This window comes from Eptesicus fuscus, chromosome 6 (assembly GCF_027574615.1).
Source record: "Eptesicus fuscus isolate TK198812 chromosome 6, DD_ASM_mEF_20220401, whole genome shotgun sequence".
Lineage (NCBI taxonomy): Eukaryota > Metazoa > Chordata > Mammalia > Chiroptera > Vespertilionidae > Eptesicus > Eptesicus fuscus.
In genome coordinates this window covers 7,810,610-7,829,475 of record NC_072478.1, presented here as the reverse complement: position 1 = coordinate 7,829,475, position 18,866 = coordinate 7,810,610, and the positions used below count along the sequence as shown (strand labels likewise).

General features: G+C 44.3%; 1 protein-coding gene across 4 annotated transcripts in view; it reads right to left on the bottom strand.

The window, feature by feature from the left end:
* The window catches only part of NLRP3 (NLR family pyrin domain containing 3), a 36,319-nt gene extending 17,803 nt beyond the window's left edge, over positions 1–18,516 (bottom strand). Inside the window, exons 1-6 of one of the 4 annotated variants that reach the window (XM_054716780.1) lie at positions 18,239–18,516; positions 15,028–15,137; positions 12,843–14,613; positions 10,556–10,726; positions 7,246–7,416; positions 5,532–5,702 (exon numbers count right to left, since the gene is read on the bottom strand). In XM_054716780.1, coding sequence (XP_054572755.1) covers positions 5,532–5,702; positions 7,246–7,416; positions 10,556–10,726; positions 12,843–14,613; positions 15,028–15,137; positions 18,239–18,516 — 2,672 coding nt within the window. The remainder of the gene's footprint in view (positions 1–5,531; positions 5,703–7,245; positions 7,417–10,555; positions 10,727–12,842; positions 14,614–15,027; positions 15,138–18,238) is intronic. The other 3 variants (XM_054716781.1, XM_054716782.1, XM_054716783.1) reach the window with 3 other exon arrangements.
* Positions 18,517–18,866: the final 350 nt, after the last annotated feature.

Below are 18,866 nucleotides of genomic sequence, written 5' to 3'. Positions count from 1 at the left end.
CATTACCACCATTTGTCCACCATCCAGAACTGAAATATCATTGCTGACATGTGCCCATAAGGAACTGTTTGACATTGAAATTTGTTCTCAAAAGAACTGTTGGCCCAGAAAGAAACTCACTACAGACTGATTCATTTGCCTTTCAGCATAACCATTATTGCTTGTCTCATTTTCGATTCTTATAAGTGTATTTCTAGTAGCACATGATCTCACTCATCTAGGGAAAATGATGAACAACATAGACTGATGAACAAGAACAGACCCAGAAACAAAGAGGCATGGATCAGACTGTCGGGCCTCAGAGGGAGGGGAGGGGAGGGTGGGATATAGGGGAGAGATCAACCAAAGGACTTGTGTGCATGCATATGAGCCTAACCAGTGGTTAAGGACAACAGGGGGGTGGGGGCATGCATGGGAAGGGGTGTGGGATGGGAATGGGGGGAAGAGGACAAATATGTGATACCTTAATCAATAAAGAAATTTAAAAGAAAAGAAAAGAAAATGAAAAACACAAAGAGAAAAGTCAGGCCCAGCTTCTTTCTACCCTAGAAGAACAGAGGCTGATGATGCCACAGAAGGGAAAACCCAAAAGTCCTCCTCCCGGCAATTCCCATAAATTCGGGCAGCCCAGATGGAAAAGGGAGTACCCTAGGAAGTTGCCTACTCAAAAAATGTGCCCCCTCTGCCTCAAATTCAGCCACTGGAAGAGGAACTATCCCGGGACCCAGAGGGTCCCAAGACCAGAACCTACCCACTCAATGGCCTTGAAATCAAGGGGCTCTGTGCTCCAGTTGGTTCCTGCTAGGAACATCATCATTGAAGGGACAGAGCCAACGGTAACCCTCAAAGTGGCAGGAAGGTACATTAATTTCCTTTTGGACATGGAGCCACCTTCTCTGTGCTGACCTCCTGTAGGGCTCTCTCTCTTCCTTCAGCAGCATTATACAAGGGGTAGATGGAAAAACCCAAGCAAAATACTTTACACCACCTTTAAATTGCCTATGGGGAGCAACTACCTTTTATTTTTTTAAATAAATCTTTATTGTTCAGATTATTACAGATGTTCCTCTTTTTTTCCCCCCATAGCTCCCCTCCTCCCAGTTCCCACCCCACCCCATGCCCTTTACCCCCCGCCACTGTCCTCATCCACAGGTGTACGATTTTTGTCCAAATCTCTTCCTGCACCCCTCACACCCCTTTCCCCCCAAGAATTGTCAGTCCACTCCCTTCTATGCCCCTGATTCTATTATATTCACCAGTTTATTCTGTTCATCAGATTTTTAATTCACTTGATTTTTAGATTCACTTGTTGATAGATATGTATTTGTTGTCACTTTGTTGTTCATAATTTTTATCTTTACCTTTTTCTTCTCTCCCTCTTCTTAAAGAATACCCTTCAGCATTTCATATAATACTGATTTGGTGGTGATGAACTCCTTTAGCTTTTTGTTGTCTGTGAAGCTCTTTATCTGACCTTCAATTCTAAATGATAGCTTTGCTGGGTAGAGTAATCTTGGTTGTAGGCTCTTGCTATTCATCACTTTGAATATTTCTTGCCACTCCCTTCTGGCCTGCATAGTTTCTGTTGAGAAATCAGCTGACAGTCGAATGCATACTCCCTTGTAGGTAACTAACTGTTTCTCTCTTGCTGCTTTTAAGATTCTCTCTTTGTCTTTTGCCCTTTGGCATTTTAATTATGATGTGTCTTGGTGTGGTCCTCTTTGGATTCCTCTTTTTTGGGGTTCTGTGTGCTTCCTGAACTTGTAAGTCTATTTCTTTCACCAGGTAGGGAAAGTTTTCTGTCATTATTTCTTCAAATAGGTTTTCAATATTTTGCTCTCTCTCTTCTTCTGGCACCCCAAAAATTCAGATGTTGGTACGTTTGAAGTTGTCCCAGAGGCTCCTTAAACTGCCCATCTGCATATTTTTGGATTCTTTTTGCTTTTTGCTTTCTGGTTGGGTGTTTTTTGTTTCTTTGTATTTCAAATCTTTGACTTGATTCTTGGGATCCTCTAGTCTACCGTTGAATTTCTGTATATTATTCTTTATTTTAGTCAGTGTATGCTTAATTTCTGACTGGTCCTTTTCCATTTTTTTTTTATTTTTTTTTTTTGGCATTCTCACTAAGATCCTTGAAGGTCTCACTAAGTTCCTCAGAGGTTTCTAGAAGATTCTTGAGTAACCTTATTACTGTGGTTTTGAACTCTATATCCAGTCATTTGTTTTCCTCCATTTCTTTCATTCGTGGCATGTTTCTTTGTCTCCACATTTTGGCTGCTTCTCTGTGTTGGTAGAGTGGCCTTGTGTGCTAGGTGTCCTATAGGCCCCAGTGGCTCAGCCTCCCCAATCACCTGAGGTGGACACTCTAGGTACACCCCTTTGTGGGCTGGGTGTACAGTCTTGTTGTAGTTAAGCCTTGACTGCTGTTGGTATCACTGGGAGGAATTGACCTCCAGGCCAATTGACTGTGAGGACCAGCTGTGTCTACAATGGAAGAACTGCTGTGCTGGAGAGACCCTTATGGGGCAGGACTTGCTTCAGTGGGGCTTTGGTTCTCACTGAGTCTGCCCCTTGAGTGTGTCGCTTATGGATGTGAAGAGTTGTAATCTGGTGTGGTCTCACACTGGCCACTGGGTACACTGGCTCTTGGATCTCCAAGGAGGTGCAAAGTCAGCCACTGCCTGAGGCCACTCAACAGGAGCTACAGTGAGATCTGCAGATTCCTCCTCTTTGTTTGGAGTTTGGAAATGCCCAGGTGAGGCCCAGCTGTGAAGCAAGGCAGGTTGCTGCTGCTGAGCCTTGGGCCTTCTTTTGGAAGCTTTGGAGCTCTCTGACCCAGGTGCAGTTTGTTAGGTTAGGCTGTGAAAGGACAGGCCATTCATATGCAAAAGCCATTGTGCACAGCTTGGGTGGAGTTGTAAATTGGGTGGGGCGGGGTCTCAGGGAATCACCAGGGCAGAGCAAACAGCAATGACTGTCAGTCAGCCCTGTACTGGGGAGGTCCCCACATCTCCGCTTCTCCACATCCCGCGCCCCCACACAGGAACAATGATCACTGCAAGCACCTCTGAGAGAAAGCCACCCTCGCATTCTGGCCCAATGCCAGACAGTCCAATTTCTCCCCATATGAGTCTGGGTCCCCAGAGTCTCACTCAGAACTGGAGTTTAGAGCAATCGGGAACTTGTATCTCCCTCCTTATTGAAAAAAACAACAGTGCACCCAGTTGCCAGCCCGTTTCACATGCGCCTCCATACCTCCGCACCTCCGCACCTCCGCACCTCCGCACCTCCACACCTCCTACCAGTCTCAATGCGCTTTTTTCTTTCCTTCTAGTTGTAGAACTTCCACTCAGCCAGCTTTCCCATGGTTCTGGATGATATTTGTTTTGTCTTTTAGTTGTAGTTTTGATGTGGTTGTGAGAGGCAGCAAGTACAGGTGTTTACCTATGCTGCCATCTTGGTTCTCCTACCTTTTATTTTTAAGCCCTAGCTTTTAAAGAAATATTTGCATTGATTTATTTATTTATTTATTTTTTTTTGAGAGAGAGAGGAAGGGAAAGGGAGAGAAACATCCATCAGCTGCCTCCAGCACGCCCCCTACTAGGGATTGAGTTCACAACCCGGGCATGTGCCCTGACCAGAAATTGAATCAGCAATATTTTGGTGCACCAGACAATGCCTAAACAACTGAGCCACACCAGCCAGGGCAGGGATCAACTACTTTTGTGCACCAATTCCTAATTTTGACAGAATGTTCCACTCCATTATTAGGGAAAGATATTTTAAATAAAGTGAAAACCTTAGTGATTTTTTTTCAACAGATACTTCAAATCCTATTCCACTTATGACCTTACTTGTAAAAAGAGGAGAGCTGAAATAGATACAGACATAAAACAGGAGCTTAACCTCCAGGTCTGGGCCATGAGAACTCCAGGCTGAGCCCAGAGGGCCAAGCTGGCCATGATCAGGCTGATGGATCCTAGCATATTTCCAAATAAATGGCAATATCCTATAAATCCAGAAGAAGGGAAGGGCCCACAAAAGGTTATTACAATATTCCTTGGTCACGGACTGCTGATTCCTTGTAATTCCCCCTTGCAACACCCCTATCTACCTATTAGGGAAAAAGAAGGAATATACAGGTTGGTCCAAGATTTATGAACTATTTAGGCTATAATTCCTATACACCCCATAATACCAAATCCATATACAATTTTGGGAAAATTTTCCCTCTCAAACTCAATGATTCCTAGCATTAGACTTGAGATATACTTTCTTTTGTGTCCCATTAGACCCAAATTGCCAATTCTTGTTTGCCTTTGAATGGACAGATGCCCAGTGACATAAACAACAGCTTACATGGACAGTTCTCTTCCAATGGTTCAGAAATAGCCCACATTATTTGGAAAAACCTTTGCAGAGGATTTAAGAGATCTATCATTTGAGGGGTGTAGACAGGTGATTTCATATGTGGATGACCTACTAATCTGTTCTCCTACTGAAAAATTGGGGTGCAAACATATAATACAAATCCTAAATTTCCTGGCCAAGAGAGGCTTTAAGGTCTCTAAAAATAAGGTTCAAATCCTTCAACAAAGAGTAGAGTATCTAGGCCTTATGCTAACTCCTGGAAAAGGAATGCTGTCTTCAGAAAGAATTCAGGCTATCCTAGGTATTTGAGAGCTGACTACCCAAAGACAGCTACGGGCTTTTCTGGGGCTAACAGAATACAGTAGATCCTGGATCCCAACATATGGAGAAAAAGCCTGACACCTATATGAGACCCTAAAAAAAAAAGCAATCAGCAGGAAACACCTAGTTTACAATGTGGAAAAGATGAACAAAGGGCCATCAAAGGCCTAAAGAAGGTTTTGACTATAACTCCTGCTTTGAATTTGCCAGACTTTGAAAACCCCTTCTAATTAAAATGATGGCAGGGGGTAACATTAGGGGTTTTAACACAGGCCTTGGGACCTACCAAGAGACCAATTGGCTACTTCTCAAAAGAACTGGGTACAGTAGCCCAGGCCTGGGCCAATGTCTCAGGGTAGTCGCAGCAGCTGCCCTGCTCTTAGAGTTAGCTTTTAAATTATCCTTAGGACAAGAAATTACTCTGTATGCCTCTCATCAAATAGGACCTTTATTAAATACTAAGGGGTCCCATTGGCTTACTAACAATTGCATGTTACAATATCAGGTCACCTTGATTGAAAACCTCAAGTGAAAATAGCAAATTGCACAGTCCTGAATCCAGCTACCCTAGTGCCTGCATCCAATAAAAAATTGAATGTCTTAGAAGCAAATGATGAATTGAGAGGCACAATCTCTCTGGGTTTGTTTGTTTTTACTCTGAGAGTCACCAACTCTATAGTCATAAATACCTTACTAGCAATAGGTAGTATCTTCAAACCCCTCCAGAAATTGTCTCCTTTGTTCTTCACCGTCACTTCATCTGCATAACCTTCACATATTTCCAATAATGCATTCTTGAAAAGAAGTTGCTTTTCTGCTGAGACACCATGAATACTTACCCTAGCTTCTGCAGCTTACATTGTGGATGCTTTGCTTTTTCACATAAAGTTCTAACTCCCAAGTCTCCCAGGGCATTTTCTCCCAAGTAGAGTCTGGTCAGGGACTGGTTGGTGCTCAGGACGGATGCAAGATCCACACAGCATTCCAGTGTGAGGCCGCAGTTGACCAACCTTCCATAGAAATGTCAGAAAGTCAACACACCTCTCACCCACTCTGCTATGAATCAAGGAAGCACTTGTCCTGTCACTGCCTCTAGCCCAGTCCACACATGGAAGAGTGAATCCAAGCTCTATATTAACTTTTTGTTTCCTTTTTTGTTTGTGTAATAGCAAGTAAACACCTTCTAGATCTATGCCGATATTACATTTTCCTAGCTCCCTATATTGATTATTGTATTGAATATACACAATATACAACTTACCATTGTAACCATTTTTTAGAGAGAGTGGAGGGGAGGATGGAGGAAAGAGTCAGAGAAAGAGAGACATTGATGTGAGAGAGACACACAGAATGGTTGTCTTCCACATGCACCCCGACCAGGCCTGGGGATTGAGCCTGCAACCAAGGTATGTGCCCTTGACCGGGAATGGAACCTGAGACCCGCTGGTCCACAGGCTGATGCTCTAATCAAACTGGCCAGGGCTGTAACCATTTGTAAGTGTACAAATCAGTGGCATTAAGTATATTCACATTGTTGCGCAAACATCACCACCCTCCATCTCCAGAACTTTCTCATCGTCCCAAACTAAAACTCTGTCTCCATTAAACAATAATTCCCAATTCTCCTCCCCCAATCCCTGGCAACCACCCTCCTACTTTCTGTCTCTAAGACTTTGACCATTCTAGGAACCTCATTTACATAAGAGGATCCTATAGAATTTGGCCTTTGTGTCTGGCTTATTTTACTTAGTATAATGTCCAAGGTTAACCGTGTTGCAGCATGTGTCAGAATTCCTTTTATGGCTGTATTTGTAAATATGCCACATTTTTTAAATCTGTCCATCGGTGGACACTTCTGTTGTTTCCCCCTTGGGGCTATTGTGAATGACACTGCTGTGGACATGTTTGAGTGCCTCATTTCAACTCTTCGGTAATTCAACTCATATGGTAATTCTGTTTAATGTTTTTAGGAACTGACACACTGTTTTCCACAGCAGCTGCACCATTTAACATTCCCACCAGCAAAGTATGAGATTTCCACTTTCTCCACATCCTCACCAACAATTGATGTTTTCTGTTTTGTGTTGTTTTATAATAACCATCCTGATAGATGTACATCAACTCTACCATTTTCAAGTGCTTTCTTCTCTTCTTCAAAATTCAAGTGTCTCGGAAGCATTTGGTAAAGGGCTGCGCAGAATATTAAGTGTGTGCAATGCTTTAGCACCGTTTTTCCTATTCAGAGTTGAGACCAAGGGCCTGTCATGAAGTCCCAAGACTCTTCTAGAGCACTGCATTGCACTGGTTGTATTTCTTCAGGTAGGCAGTGAACACCTTAAAGGCAACATAATACTTTGACTGAGTCCCCCCTCCAGTGCTTAGCATGTGGCTTTTTCCACAGCAAACACTAACTGATGGAATTACTGCCCAACACCTGGAGGGAACACAGGGAACATCTGAGCAGCCAAGGCCATCCTCACACTAACACTCCAGTCTGTGGGAGCTCATTGAGCCACTGCTCATGCTTCACAGAGGAAATGAGTTTACACTCACCACAGCTTCTTCAGATTGCAGAATGCATGCCTCAGTCCCACACACACACGTTTGACTCCACAGTCTTCCAGAGCATTGTGGCTCAGATCCAGTTCCACCAGCATACAGGTGCTGCTCAGGACCGAGGAGATGTGGAAACAGCACTGATGAGAAAGGCAACACTGCCTCAACCTTGATGCCAAGCACAGAAGCAGAAAGTGTCAGAACACAGCTGCCTCTCATCTTGCCTTCTGGTCTGCACATGTTTTTAGCCTAAACAGGGACACTTGTGTTCTCACGTTACAAAGGAAAAATCATAATAAAGTTTGTTTTTTTTATTTTATTGTTTAAAGTATTACAGATAGTAGTACATATGTCTCCTTTTTTTCCCATAGACCTTCCCCCGGCCTCCCCTACCCCCCAGCACATGCCCTTATCCGCATAACGAGGTTTTTGAAAAGCTATCAGAACTCCTGAATACAGCCCAAGACATATAGGGAAGTTAGCTCTCTCAGCCTGAGACCACAACTGCTGAGCAGCAGACAGTGAACTCCCTTTGTAAATAATGGTCAACTCTCCAATATATAAATGGCATGTTCCTGTTCTGTAAATAAAAAGGGTAGTGAAGCTGTGGGTTCCACTGCTTTACCACATGCTCCTAACAGTTGAAACTCCCTCGGACAGATGCCGGGGTCTCTAGGGTTGTACCATCTACTTCACTTTGCCAGCCCCATTCCTGCTATTCTGCTCAGTGATTTAATCCCAGATCCCCATCCATACTGGAGGAGCAAGCAGCTCTGATTCTTTATTTGTTTTACACACACACAAACACACATACACACTCACTCACCATTACTAAAAACAACGATTTGTCTCTGTCATAGGAAAAAAAGCAATAACCTATTTCCTTTCCAGGTCAATAGTTCAGATATCCTAGAGGTTTTTGGACCACCCTTCCTTTCTGTCTCCATCTTCACACCAATTAGAAGCAAATGGACAACTAAATCTGTATTTATCTGCAAAGCATCTCATAATCACCCACACCTCCCTATTTATGTTTCACTCCCTAGAATCACACAGGGGCACCCAGAGGGGCAATGGGGATAGTAGTGTGGGATGAGGGCAGAGAGGCAGGTGAAGTGCCAAACCCTGCCAGAGCCTTCAAGGCAAGAAGGAGTCTTCAAGGCAAAAATTAGAAAGGATTTGTAATTTATCAATAGAGCAAAGAGATGTACCCGTATGTTCACTGTAGCATTATTTACAGTAGCCAAGATTTGGAAACAGCCCAAATGCCCATGAGTAGATGGGAATGGTTAAAAAAAAAAGTTGTGGTACATTTGCACAATGGAATACTATGTGGCTGTCAAAAAAGAAGGGAACCTTACCTTTTGCAACAGCATGGATGGACCTAGAGATTTTTATGCTAATTGAAATAGCCAGTCAGAGAAAGACAAGTACCATGTGATTTCATTCATATGTGGAATCTAATGAACAAAATAAACTAACAAACAAAATAGAAACACTCTCATAGATAGAGAGCAGATTGGCAGCTATCAGAGAGGTGGGGGGTTGGAGGCCTAGGTGAAAGAGATGAGGGATTAAGCAAAAAAAACCCACAAAATATGGACACAGACAACATTATAGTTATTACCAGAGGGAAAGAGGGTTGGAGGAAGTAAAAGAGGGTGTAGGGGGGATAAATGGTTATGAAAGGAGACTTAACTTGGGATGGTGAACACACAATGCAATATACAGATGATATATTATAGAATTGTACACCAGAAGCCTAGATAATTTTATTAACCGTCTTTACCCCAATAAAATCAATTTAAAGAGACTGTATTCCATTTTTAAAAAGTGAAGAGATAGCACTTAAGCAAGTGAAATGTCATGATTAAGGTAGCATTTTTAAAATAACCCTCTGACTTCTGTATGGACAAGGGGTTGGAGTGTGGCAAAAGTGGATAAAGGGAGAAGAAACAGCCATGCTATTCCTTCAGGTATGTATTTTGTTGTGGTGGTTGTTAATCCTCACCTGAGGATAATTTTTGCATTGCTTTTCAGAGAGTGGAAAGGAGGGAGGGAGGGGGAGAGAGACAAGAGAGAGAGAGAGAAACATCGATGTGAGAGAGACACATGGATTGATTGCCTCCCCTCCTCCCCCATGTGTCCCAATCAGGGCCAGAGGATGGAACCTGCAACCCATGTATGTGCCCTTGATCAGAAATTGAACCTGGGGAGAACCCAAGATGATGATCTTGGAAGCCATTGGAATACCCAAAAAAAAGTGATTGTGGTTGTTGGATCTGGGCTGGTGGAGTGAAGCTGAGGAAAGTGGACAATGGCTTGTAGTAAAGTAGGCAAAATTGATAAGATCAGGGATGGGGTGGGTATGATGAGCAAGAGACAAAGATAAAACATCTTAGAGTGGTGGGCTGTCAACCACAATGCAGCTGTGCTATGGAACAGGGCTGCAGGGATGACCGAGACACCCTGTGCTCAACTCAGGGCACACCAGTCTGATTCACGTGTGGGCTCAAAGCAAGCACTTAGAATAAAGCTACCAGAAATTCCCTGTGACAATTCAATCTATGCAAAATGTCCTGATGAGTTCCAGCCCAGTAGCCATCATTGTATGTGATGAAACTCTCAGATTCACATCTATGAGCATGGCCAATGAGGAAATGGAAGCTTTTGAAGGTCACATCTTTTCTGACCCACCACCAGCAAAATGACTTGTTTTCAGTTCCCCTTCATCCTTCTCTATCCAATACTTCCCAAATAGCAGGACTCTGATCTATTCTGCCTTCTCACTTGTCATGGGTTGAATTGTGCTCCCCACAAAAAAATTCATACATTGAAGGTTTAATCACTAGGACTTCAGAGTATGACTGTATTTGGAGATGGGCTTTTTAAATAGGTCATTAAGCTAAAATGAGGTCATTAGAGCAGGCCCTAATCATCCTTGTAAGAAGCGGAGATCCGACATGCAGAGAAAGACCATGGGGAGAAGATGCCATCTACACCCAAGGAAACAATCCACAATAGAAACAAGCCCTGCCCAGACCTTCATGTTAAACTTCTAGCCTCCGGGACTGTGAAAAATATATATTTCTGTTTTTTAAGCCTCTCAGTCTGTGGTACATTGCTATGGCAGCCCTGAGAAACTAATAAACCACTGATCTGGCCCCTGAGATATTCCTCCAGCTCTCTCTCTCTCTCTCTCTCTCTCTCTCTCTCTCTCTCTCTCTCTCTCTCTCTCTCTCTCACACACACACACACACACACACACACACACACACACACACACACACCACAGAGAGATTCTTACCACAATCTCTGAATGTTACATCCAGGATTCTGGAGCATTTCACATAACACCTTCATCCCTTCATCCCCCAGAGGATTGCCACTGAGGTTCAATTCAGTGAGGTTCTGGTTAGCACCCAGGACAGAGAAGAGGCTCCGACAAATGCTGGAAGTGAGATAGCAGTTCACCCATCTAGACGGGAAGGAAAAAGCGGAAGAAAATCAGTCTCTAAGAACAGCAAACAAGCTAAGGGTCCAGGAGTGCCTGGTACCCATTGAGACAATGGCTTCCCAGAGATGAAGAAATAAATCACCAAATCAAAGGTTGCCCACCAAGGAGTGAAGAAGGCAGGGAGCCTTGGTAATTCTCTTTCATCATTGATGTGTCTATCCCTCTCTCCCTCCCCCATTGGTCAGCTGTCACTCTGCTAAGTGATGCAGAGACCAGCTCTCACCCTGGCTGCACAGTGGCATCAGCAGTGCTCTCAAGAGTCCCTAGGCCAAGCCACACCCTGGGAATAACATCAGACTCTCAGTGGTAGGACCAGATACATCAATATTGCTAAGATTTTCAGGTGATTCCAATGTGCAACTCTTGTTCAAATGTAGATTCTGACTCCACAGGTCTAGGGTTGGGTCTGCACTTCTTTTAAAAAAATATTTTACATGTTTTTATTGATTTCAGAGAGAGGAAGGGGAAGGAGAGAGAGATAGAAACATCAATGATGAGAGAGAATAATTGACCAGCTGCCTCTTGCCAGGGATCGAGCCCCCAACCCGGGCAAGTGCCCTGACTGCGAATCGAACTGTGATCTCCTGGTCCATGGGTTAATGCTCAACCACTGAGCCACACCGACCAGGCATGGGCCTGCACCTCTAACTGGCACTGAGTGGATGCCCCTGCCACTAGTCCCAAGAAGGTTCTAGAACACATGAAGCAAGCACCTGCCCTCAGAAGAAGGGATCTGGGATCTGGAGAGACTGCGTCAGGCTTTTCATTGGGTGTTTCAGAGTCTCTGCGAGCCTTCCTCACAGCTGTGGGTTCTTGGTCAGTTCTTACTTTTAGGGCTTTAATGAGCAGGTCTTCTTCCTTCTCTCTCCACCTTCCCCATCTTCTTTCTAGCTATTTGAAACTATTTGCCACCGTGGAAGCATATCCCACTTTCCCACCTTCTACCCCCTGAGCCTCTGCTCTTCTGTCTGGGCTGCCTCTGCCCCACTTGACTCTCTCATGCCCAATTCTTTAGCATCTGGCAGTTTGGGGGTTCCCCTTCCAGGTGTCTCAGGTACATGCTGCATGTGTTCTTTCCATCGCCCATCTTCCTCAGGCTTCCTGCATTTCCCAACTGTCCCCACAACTGAACCTTAAGTCCCTGGGATTAGGACCAGAGAATGGTCCTTGATGACTGCACAATAAAGGTGCTGGAGAGAAAGAGAAAAGGAATTGAAAATTCATTGTTGCTGATGGAAGAGTCCAGCCTACTTTCTCCTTAATTTTGTCCGATGTCTAGTGTCTTCTACAGAGGCCACACCCATGCACTCACAGCGTGGCTACTGTGGTTGTGGCAGTTCCATGCAAGGATTTCAAAAGTTGGGTAACAACTGCTTCACTGTACCAACCAGCCATGGCTTCCAACCCCCCAGCACGTGGGTGGACAGACTGTGATGCAGTGCTGTTGGTGATAGGCTGATTGCAAGCACAGTGGGGCCTTGGAACGCTCTCTCTTTTCTAGCCCTATTTTCCTCAATTTCCCCGTATCGTGTTTGTTCCAATGAAGCTGTGTCCCTCCCCATTGTCTCCTACACACACTCTTCCTCAGACCACATTCACATCATGTTCTTAATGGACTCCACTGCCCAAATCCCTTTACCTTTTACTCCTCTCACCCACATCTCCACCACTCCGTCAAGGCAGGCTCAGGCTTCACTCTGAGAAAACTTCATTTTGTGTTCAGTGCTAAGGGCCCTCTGTCCTCTGTGATCCTGGAACAAAGTCACTGGGCTTATTTTGCCCCTTTGGTATTGACTGGCTAATATGAACTAGAATCCCCAAATGGATTATGAGCAATTTGAATTTACAAACACTTTTACTCAGTTCTCTATTGTTTCATTGGCTTTTTCTCATCCCATTTGCGAGCTACCCTTCTTCTATAGGTCAGTCTCTGCCAGTGAAGGTATCTACTAGAAATGGTGGTTGCATTGCATAGTTGTGGCAACTGCATTTGAAAGACAGTTGATAAGACGGGAGAGGGAGCAAAGCAAAGAAAAAGGTGGCTAAAAAACAGAGGGCCTGAAGTTGGTTTCCTTACCGATGAGAAGAGGCCATGTGAGGACCTGGGACATCACACCGGTCCACATCAGAGTGTTGAGCTTCCTCTTCGTCTTCCTCCTCATCCTCCTCCTCCTCCTTGGGCGAGTTATGGAGCAACCTCAGGGAAAGGGATTGCACATTGTGACAGTTCTCGATACAGAAAGAGGAAACCACATGGTCCATTCTGGTGGAGAGATTAATCTCAATTTTGGGGAAGTAGCCCATGGCCTTTTGCACAAAGTCCTCCTCCTGCATCTCATACAAGCAGTAGAACAACTCCAGCTGGCTGGGCTGCATCTTCAGGGTGTTGGCCTTGGCTTTTGCTTCAATCCACTTCAGCAGCTCCAGCCTAATTTGCTGAGAGATCTTACAACTCAGTTTTCTCTCCAAGTAGGAAGTTCTCTCCTGGTTTATAAGACCAAAGAGGAAACGGACGACAAAAATCAGATACCCTTTTTCAAATTTGCCATAGTTTTCAAGAAGAACTGTCATGTCTCTGTTGGGGAGCGCCGAATGACTCTGTGGCATGTTCTTTGCATCCTGCTGTTCCTCCTCTTCCAGCAAGTAGTACATGGCAGCAAAGAACTCCTGGAAAGTCATGTGGATGAAGCTGTAGAATTTCTCACATTCCACTTCCTTTTGGAATAGATTCACCCTCAGGAAAGCCGACACATCTGCCTTCTGCAGGCCATGGTTCCTTAGGTCACCCTCCTCAAACAAGATTTTCTGGTTCCAGATTCCATCTGCAGCCAATGAGCAGAGGCCCCGAAGGTTGGCAGAAACGTGGTGCTTCTGGCTTCCTGCTTGTGATTGCAACAAACTGGAGAGAAAGAAGATGTACACGGCAGTGGTGGTCTTGGATGTCTGAGCAAGATTCTTGCCCCTGTCCATCTGCTGTTTCAGCCCAGTGCACACGATCCAGCAGACCAGGGGAATAAAGCACATGGTGAAGAGGACCTCATTCTCCTGAATCAATCTAAAGGCTTCCTGGGCTTGCTGCTCATCTGAGAAATACTTAAAGAAATACTCCTTCTTCTTGGCCTCTGAGAAACCCAGGATCTCCACATGCCGTGGACGGTCCAGCAAGTGGTGTAGTTTCTCCAGGGCTACGGGCCTCGTGGTGATGATCAGCGAGGCCTCAGGAAGCAGCCTCTTTTTGATGAGGCTGCTCAGGAGAATGTCTCCCCGCTCCACCTTCTGCCAGTCTGTGCAGAGCGCCTCTGTGTGCTCATCAAACGCTCCCTGCAGCTCATCAAAGCCGTCCATGAGGAAGAGGATCCTGGAAGGCTTCCTCACAATCTTGCATATGGGTGGGTTTGGGTCAGGGCAGCAGCTGATCATCAGGTCCCCCAGGCTCCTCCGTGTCCCCAGGCTCACCTCCCGACAGTGGATGTAAAACAAATAGTCAAACTTGCCCTGGTAAAGCTTCTCTGATGCCCAGTCCAACATGATCTTCCTGGCCAGTATTGTTTTCCCAATGCCTGCCGATCCCTGGAACACCACCGTGTGCACAGGCTCAGTGTGTTGGTCCTCAGGATCAAACAGCAATTCCAAGTTCATGGAACTCATAGGGCCATCTTTCATCTTGGCCAAGGTCCTACCAATTGCCAGGAGTTCGTGCTCCCTCTCCTGCTGGCTCTGGTGTTCCTTGACAAGACGCAGCCTGGTGTAGCGTTTGTTGAGGTTCACGCTCTCACCCAGACGGGCATTTCTGTCTTTGATACACTGGAATCTGCTTCTTACATGATTTCTGTATTTCTTACAGTAATCTATGGCAGAGACAGAAAGTTAGACTCTTTCTGGGAGAAAGCCTGAGCACATCCACCTGAGTTGAGCTCTCAACAGAAGCCTGTGGTAACTGGAACTAAGAGATGGGGTGCAGTTCCTCTCCACTACTTGGTTATAAATCTTCCTATACAGAGTTGATCAGAAGAACAGCTAAGTGCCTTTGTGCTGCCCCCAGCCAAAAATCCTTTTTATTCAGTCTTACTCCCTGCAGGCCATGCCTTTTAAAATCTGAAACACTCAATGGCTCTCCTTGGTTTGGAGATGGCAAGAACATGTATTCATATCTTCAGCTACAAGGAGCAGGAGCACTTAGGAGGATGACCAGCTTCCCAGCTTTCCAGTGCCTCCCAGACTACGTCTTCAAACCCAATTGAAAGCACCATCCCCATGATTACCTTCCTTTTTTTTACAAGTAGAGATTCTGGAAAGAAACCCCAATAATCCCATCCACTCTTCTTCGAGGCTTTCTTCCCGGCATTCCACAGAAACATGTGCATTATCTGAAATTAAAAAGAAAAAAATACAAAATGTCAAAAACTAGAACTCCTGCCTAAGGTGATGTAATTGAGACCCAACACCAGGCACAGGTCAAAGGCATCTGCCAACCCAAAACACAGCTCAGAGTTGCAAATGACAGGTGTGCAGCCAAAGGTCCAGTCAGGGGTGTTCTTGTGATCCTAATTTCAAAGTAATGGCATTGATCCACCCTCTGAGCATTGTGTACCCACAGAATCCAGTCTCAGAATCTCTCTCCCCGGCCTAGAAAACACCTGGCAAACATGTGGGGCAGGCAGGTTTCTCTGTTCTTCATATGTATTTGGCAGCCAAACCCTCCCCCGCCACCACCACAATGTTCTGGTGTTGAGGCCATCTCCATGCTCCCCAGTATCGCCAACATGGCCATGGGCCGGCAGGATCATCCCTCCCTGACCCCAAGTGCCTGGAATTCATCTTAATCCCCATTCTGGGTCTTCTAGAGGGAGAATCCCGATCTGGTTTATGTCTAACTCAGTGGTGCAGAATCCTGGCTGACTTTAGATTCACCTACAAAGTTTTAAAAAATACTGATTTTCAACCCGTGTGAGGTGGGGTCTGGCACCATTACATTTATAAAGCTTCAACCTGCATCCACAGTTGAGAGCTACAGATCTAAACAGTCACTAAATGACACATTTCAAAGAGGCATTTCCTAGGAGAAATTCAGGGGAAATAGACAGTGTGGATAACTCTAAGTGGGCAGGAACCCAAGAGGGACAGGAAGGATACCTAATAGGCCTCTGCTTCCCCTAATGCAAATGCTATTGGTAACCTGATCACAAAACAAAATCCAAACATTAACTCAAACCAAAACCACAATTTAACTCTTACTTAAAGCCTAACTCTAGCCCAAGCATGTCAAATTCACAGCCGGCAGTCCCCACCAGCCGAGAGTTTGACATGCTTGCTCTAGCCACTCCTCCCACCCCCACCCCCAAAAGAAGTTCTAACTCTAGTACCGTATTTTCCGGCGTATAAGACAACTGGGCATATAGAAGATTTTCCTGGGTTAAAAAGTCGTCTTATATGCCGGAAAATACGGTAATAATTTTTCTACCTCAAAACCCAGATATGGAAGCCAAGATGTCATAGAGGTTAAGAGCCAGGCTTGAACCAAAGACACACCTGGCATTGAATCCTGGCCTTGGGCCTGATGAGGACATAGCCACGGACAATCAGAACTTTTTACAGGCTCACTTCACATTGTTGGGCAGTCAATTCCAGAATTCTTGCAAAAACTGAAAATCTATACCCATTAAATAATTTTCCATTCCCTTATCTCTGTAGCCCCTGGCAACCACCATTTTCTGTGCCTACTCTTACAGTATTTCTCTTTTAGTGACTGGCTTATTGCCCTTAGTATAATGAAATTGAAAGTTCATTTGAAAGTACTGGCCTCATGGGGTTCTTGTGAAAAATGAACAAAATCTATAAAAACTACTTAATGAACTACTTCTGCAACTATGATTTAACTTTAATTTGGTTACTTAGTAGGTAAGTACTGACACAATTATAATTGTGTTATTACGTGAACACCCACCGCTATGCACCCCTCCTCATGCCCCCATGTCATTTTCTCTTCCTTCTCACACCCACATTGCTGCCCCGCCTTGCCATGCTTCCTCTGATATGCTGGTTCATTTATATCTTTCCTTTTCACTAGCTCACAATCATCATCCTATGATTTTCGAGATTCCTCTGAGCCCTACTCTTGTGCTCTTCCCTTGCTCAGCACACCAATCCAAAGGGAAGAACCTCACCCCTACCCTGTCCACCAGAAGGAAGAGAATATTTTACCCTTCACATGCCCAAAGTAATGGTTATAAGAGAGGCTTTTCTGCACACAACACATAGCTCTGTAAGGTTAGAGGTTGCCCCTGAGCCAGAGCTTGTTGGCCATGCAAACAGACACTTAAAGAATTTGATGGAGACCTGGAGGAAGTTTCAGACACGGAAAAGATTTGGATAAAGTGGAACTAATCAGGGAAATTTCCTAGGGGTACATGAGCCCTGACTTGGATTTCTGAAGGAGTTAGAAAAAAGAAAACTGCTTTCTGCCACCTACTCATAGCATTATCACAAGAGGAAGAAAGAGGATGAAGCCAATAAAAATAAATGAAATCATTTAAAAAACAAACATGTCAACTTTGATGCATCAAAGGATACCATTAACAGAGTAAAAAGGCAACCCATGGATGGAATGGGAGAAAATATATGCAAATCATATATCTAATAGGGGCTTACTATCCAGGATATATAAAAAGCTCCTGCAAGTCAACAACAAAAAACCAAGCAACTCAATTAAAACATGGCAAAAGGAATAGACATTCCTTCAAAGATTAAATGCCAACAAGCACATGAAAATGCACTCAATATCACTAATTAATAGGGAAACGCAAATCAAAACCAAAATGAGATAGCATCTCACACCCAAACTTAGCTACTATTAAATAAAATATAAAATAAGTGTGGTGATGATATGGAGAAATTCTAACCTTTGTGCACTGCTGGTGGACGTATAAAGTGGTGCAGGCACTATGGAAAACAGTATGACAGTTCTTCAACAAAATGAAACATAGAATTACCATATAATTGAGTAATTCCACTTCTGGGCATATACCCAAAGAATTGAAATTTGTACACCCACATTCATAGCAGCATTATTCACAATAATCCAAAGCTAGAAGCAATCTGAATGCCCATTGATAAGTAATCCCACTTCTAGGACTATATCCCAAGGTATAGACATACCATGGTCTATTACTCTGCCTTCAAAAGAAATGAAATATTGTCTTATGTAATAACCTGGGTGACAAATTCTGCCACTAATAAAAGGTACCTCGAGGAGTCAAATTCATAGAGACAGAAAGTAGGTGGTGGATGCCAGGATCTGAGGGAAGGGGTATAGCATTTTGCAAGATAAAAAAAGAATTCTGTCAATTGATTGTATAGCAACATGAATGTGTTGAATACTAAAGAAACATACACTTAAAGAAGGTTAAGATGGTAAATTTTATATTGTGTGTATATCTTATCACAATTAAAACAGTTACTGTCTTCCTCTACTCACCCCACTCGGGCTCATCCCTCTTGGCTTTCTCATAAAGGTCTCTCCTGTTGATTGCAGCAAAAATCCAGACTGCCATGGCCCATGCCTTCTCCTCCCCATTGAAGTCAATCATAAGGGTGGCTAGATCCACAGGATCTGCTTTCTCCGTCTGACCCCGAGGGAGTGCAATGCAGCCCTTCTGAGGAGGATAGTCTTCTAAGTGCATCTTGAACTTCTTCAAGTCCATGTCCTCCAGGTCCTCCAGGTAGTGGGCCAGCTTGCAGCGGACGCTGGCCATGCTTGTCTGAAGCCCTGGTCAGGGCCTTTGGGCATAGGTCCACACTGGGAAAGAGGGGTGAAAACAGCATATGGGTAAGACAAGTCTCTGTCAAAGTTCACCCTCAGAAAGAACTAAATGATCAAAAAGTAGGAAGACAGAAAGGAAAAATATGTCACTGAACTGTAATGAATTCCATCTGAAGTTTTGAAAAATAAGCCTAATACCTACCAGACAAATTTGCTCTTGGCTCAACTCAAGAGTGTCCTGAGCCATAGAAGAAAGGCATCCCTGTAGAGAGAAACAATAATTAGACCCACAAATACAGTTGCACCAGCACAGTTGTGGATGCCCAGGACTGCATCATGGCG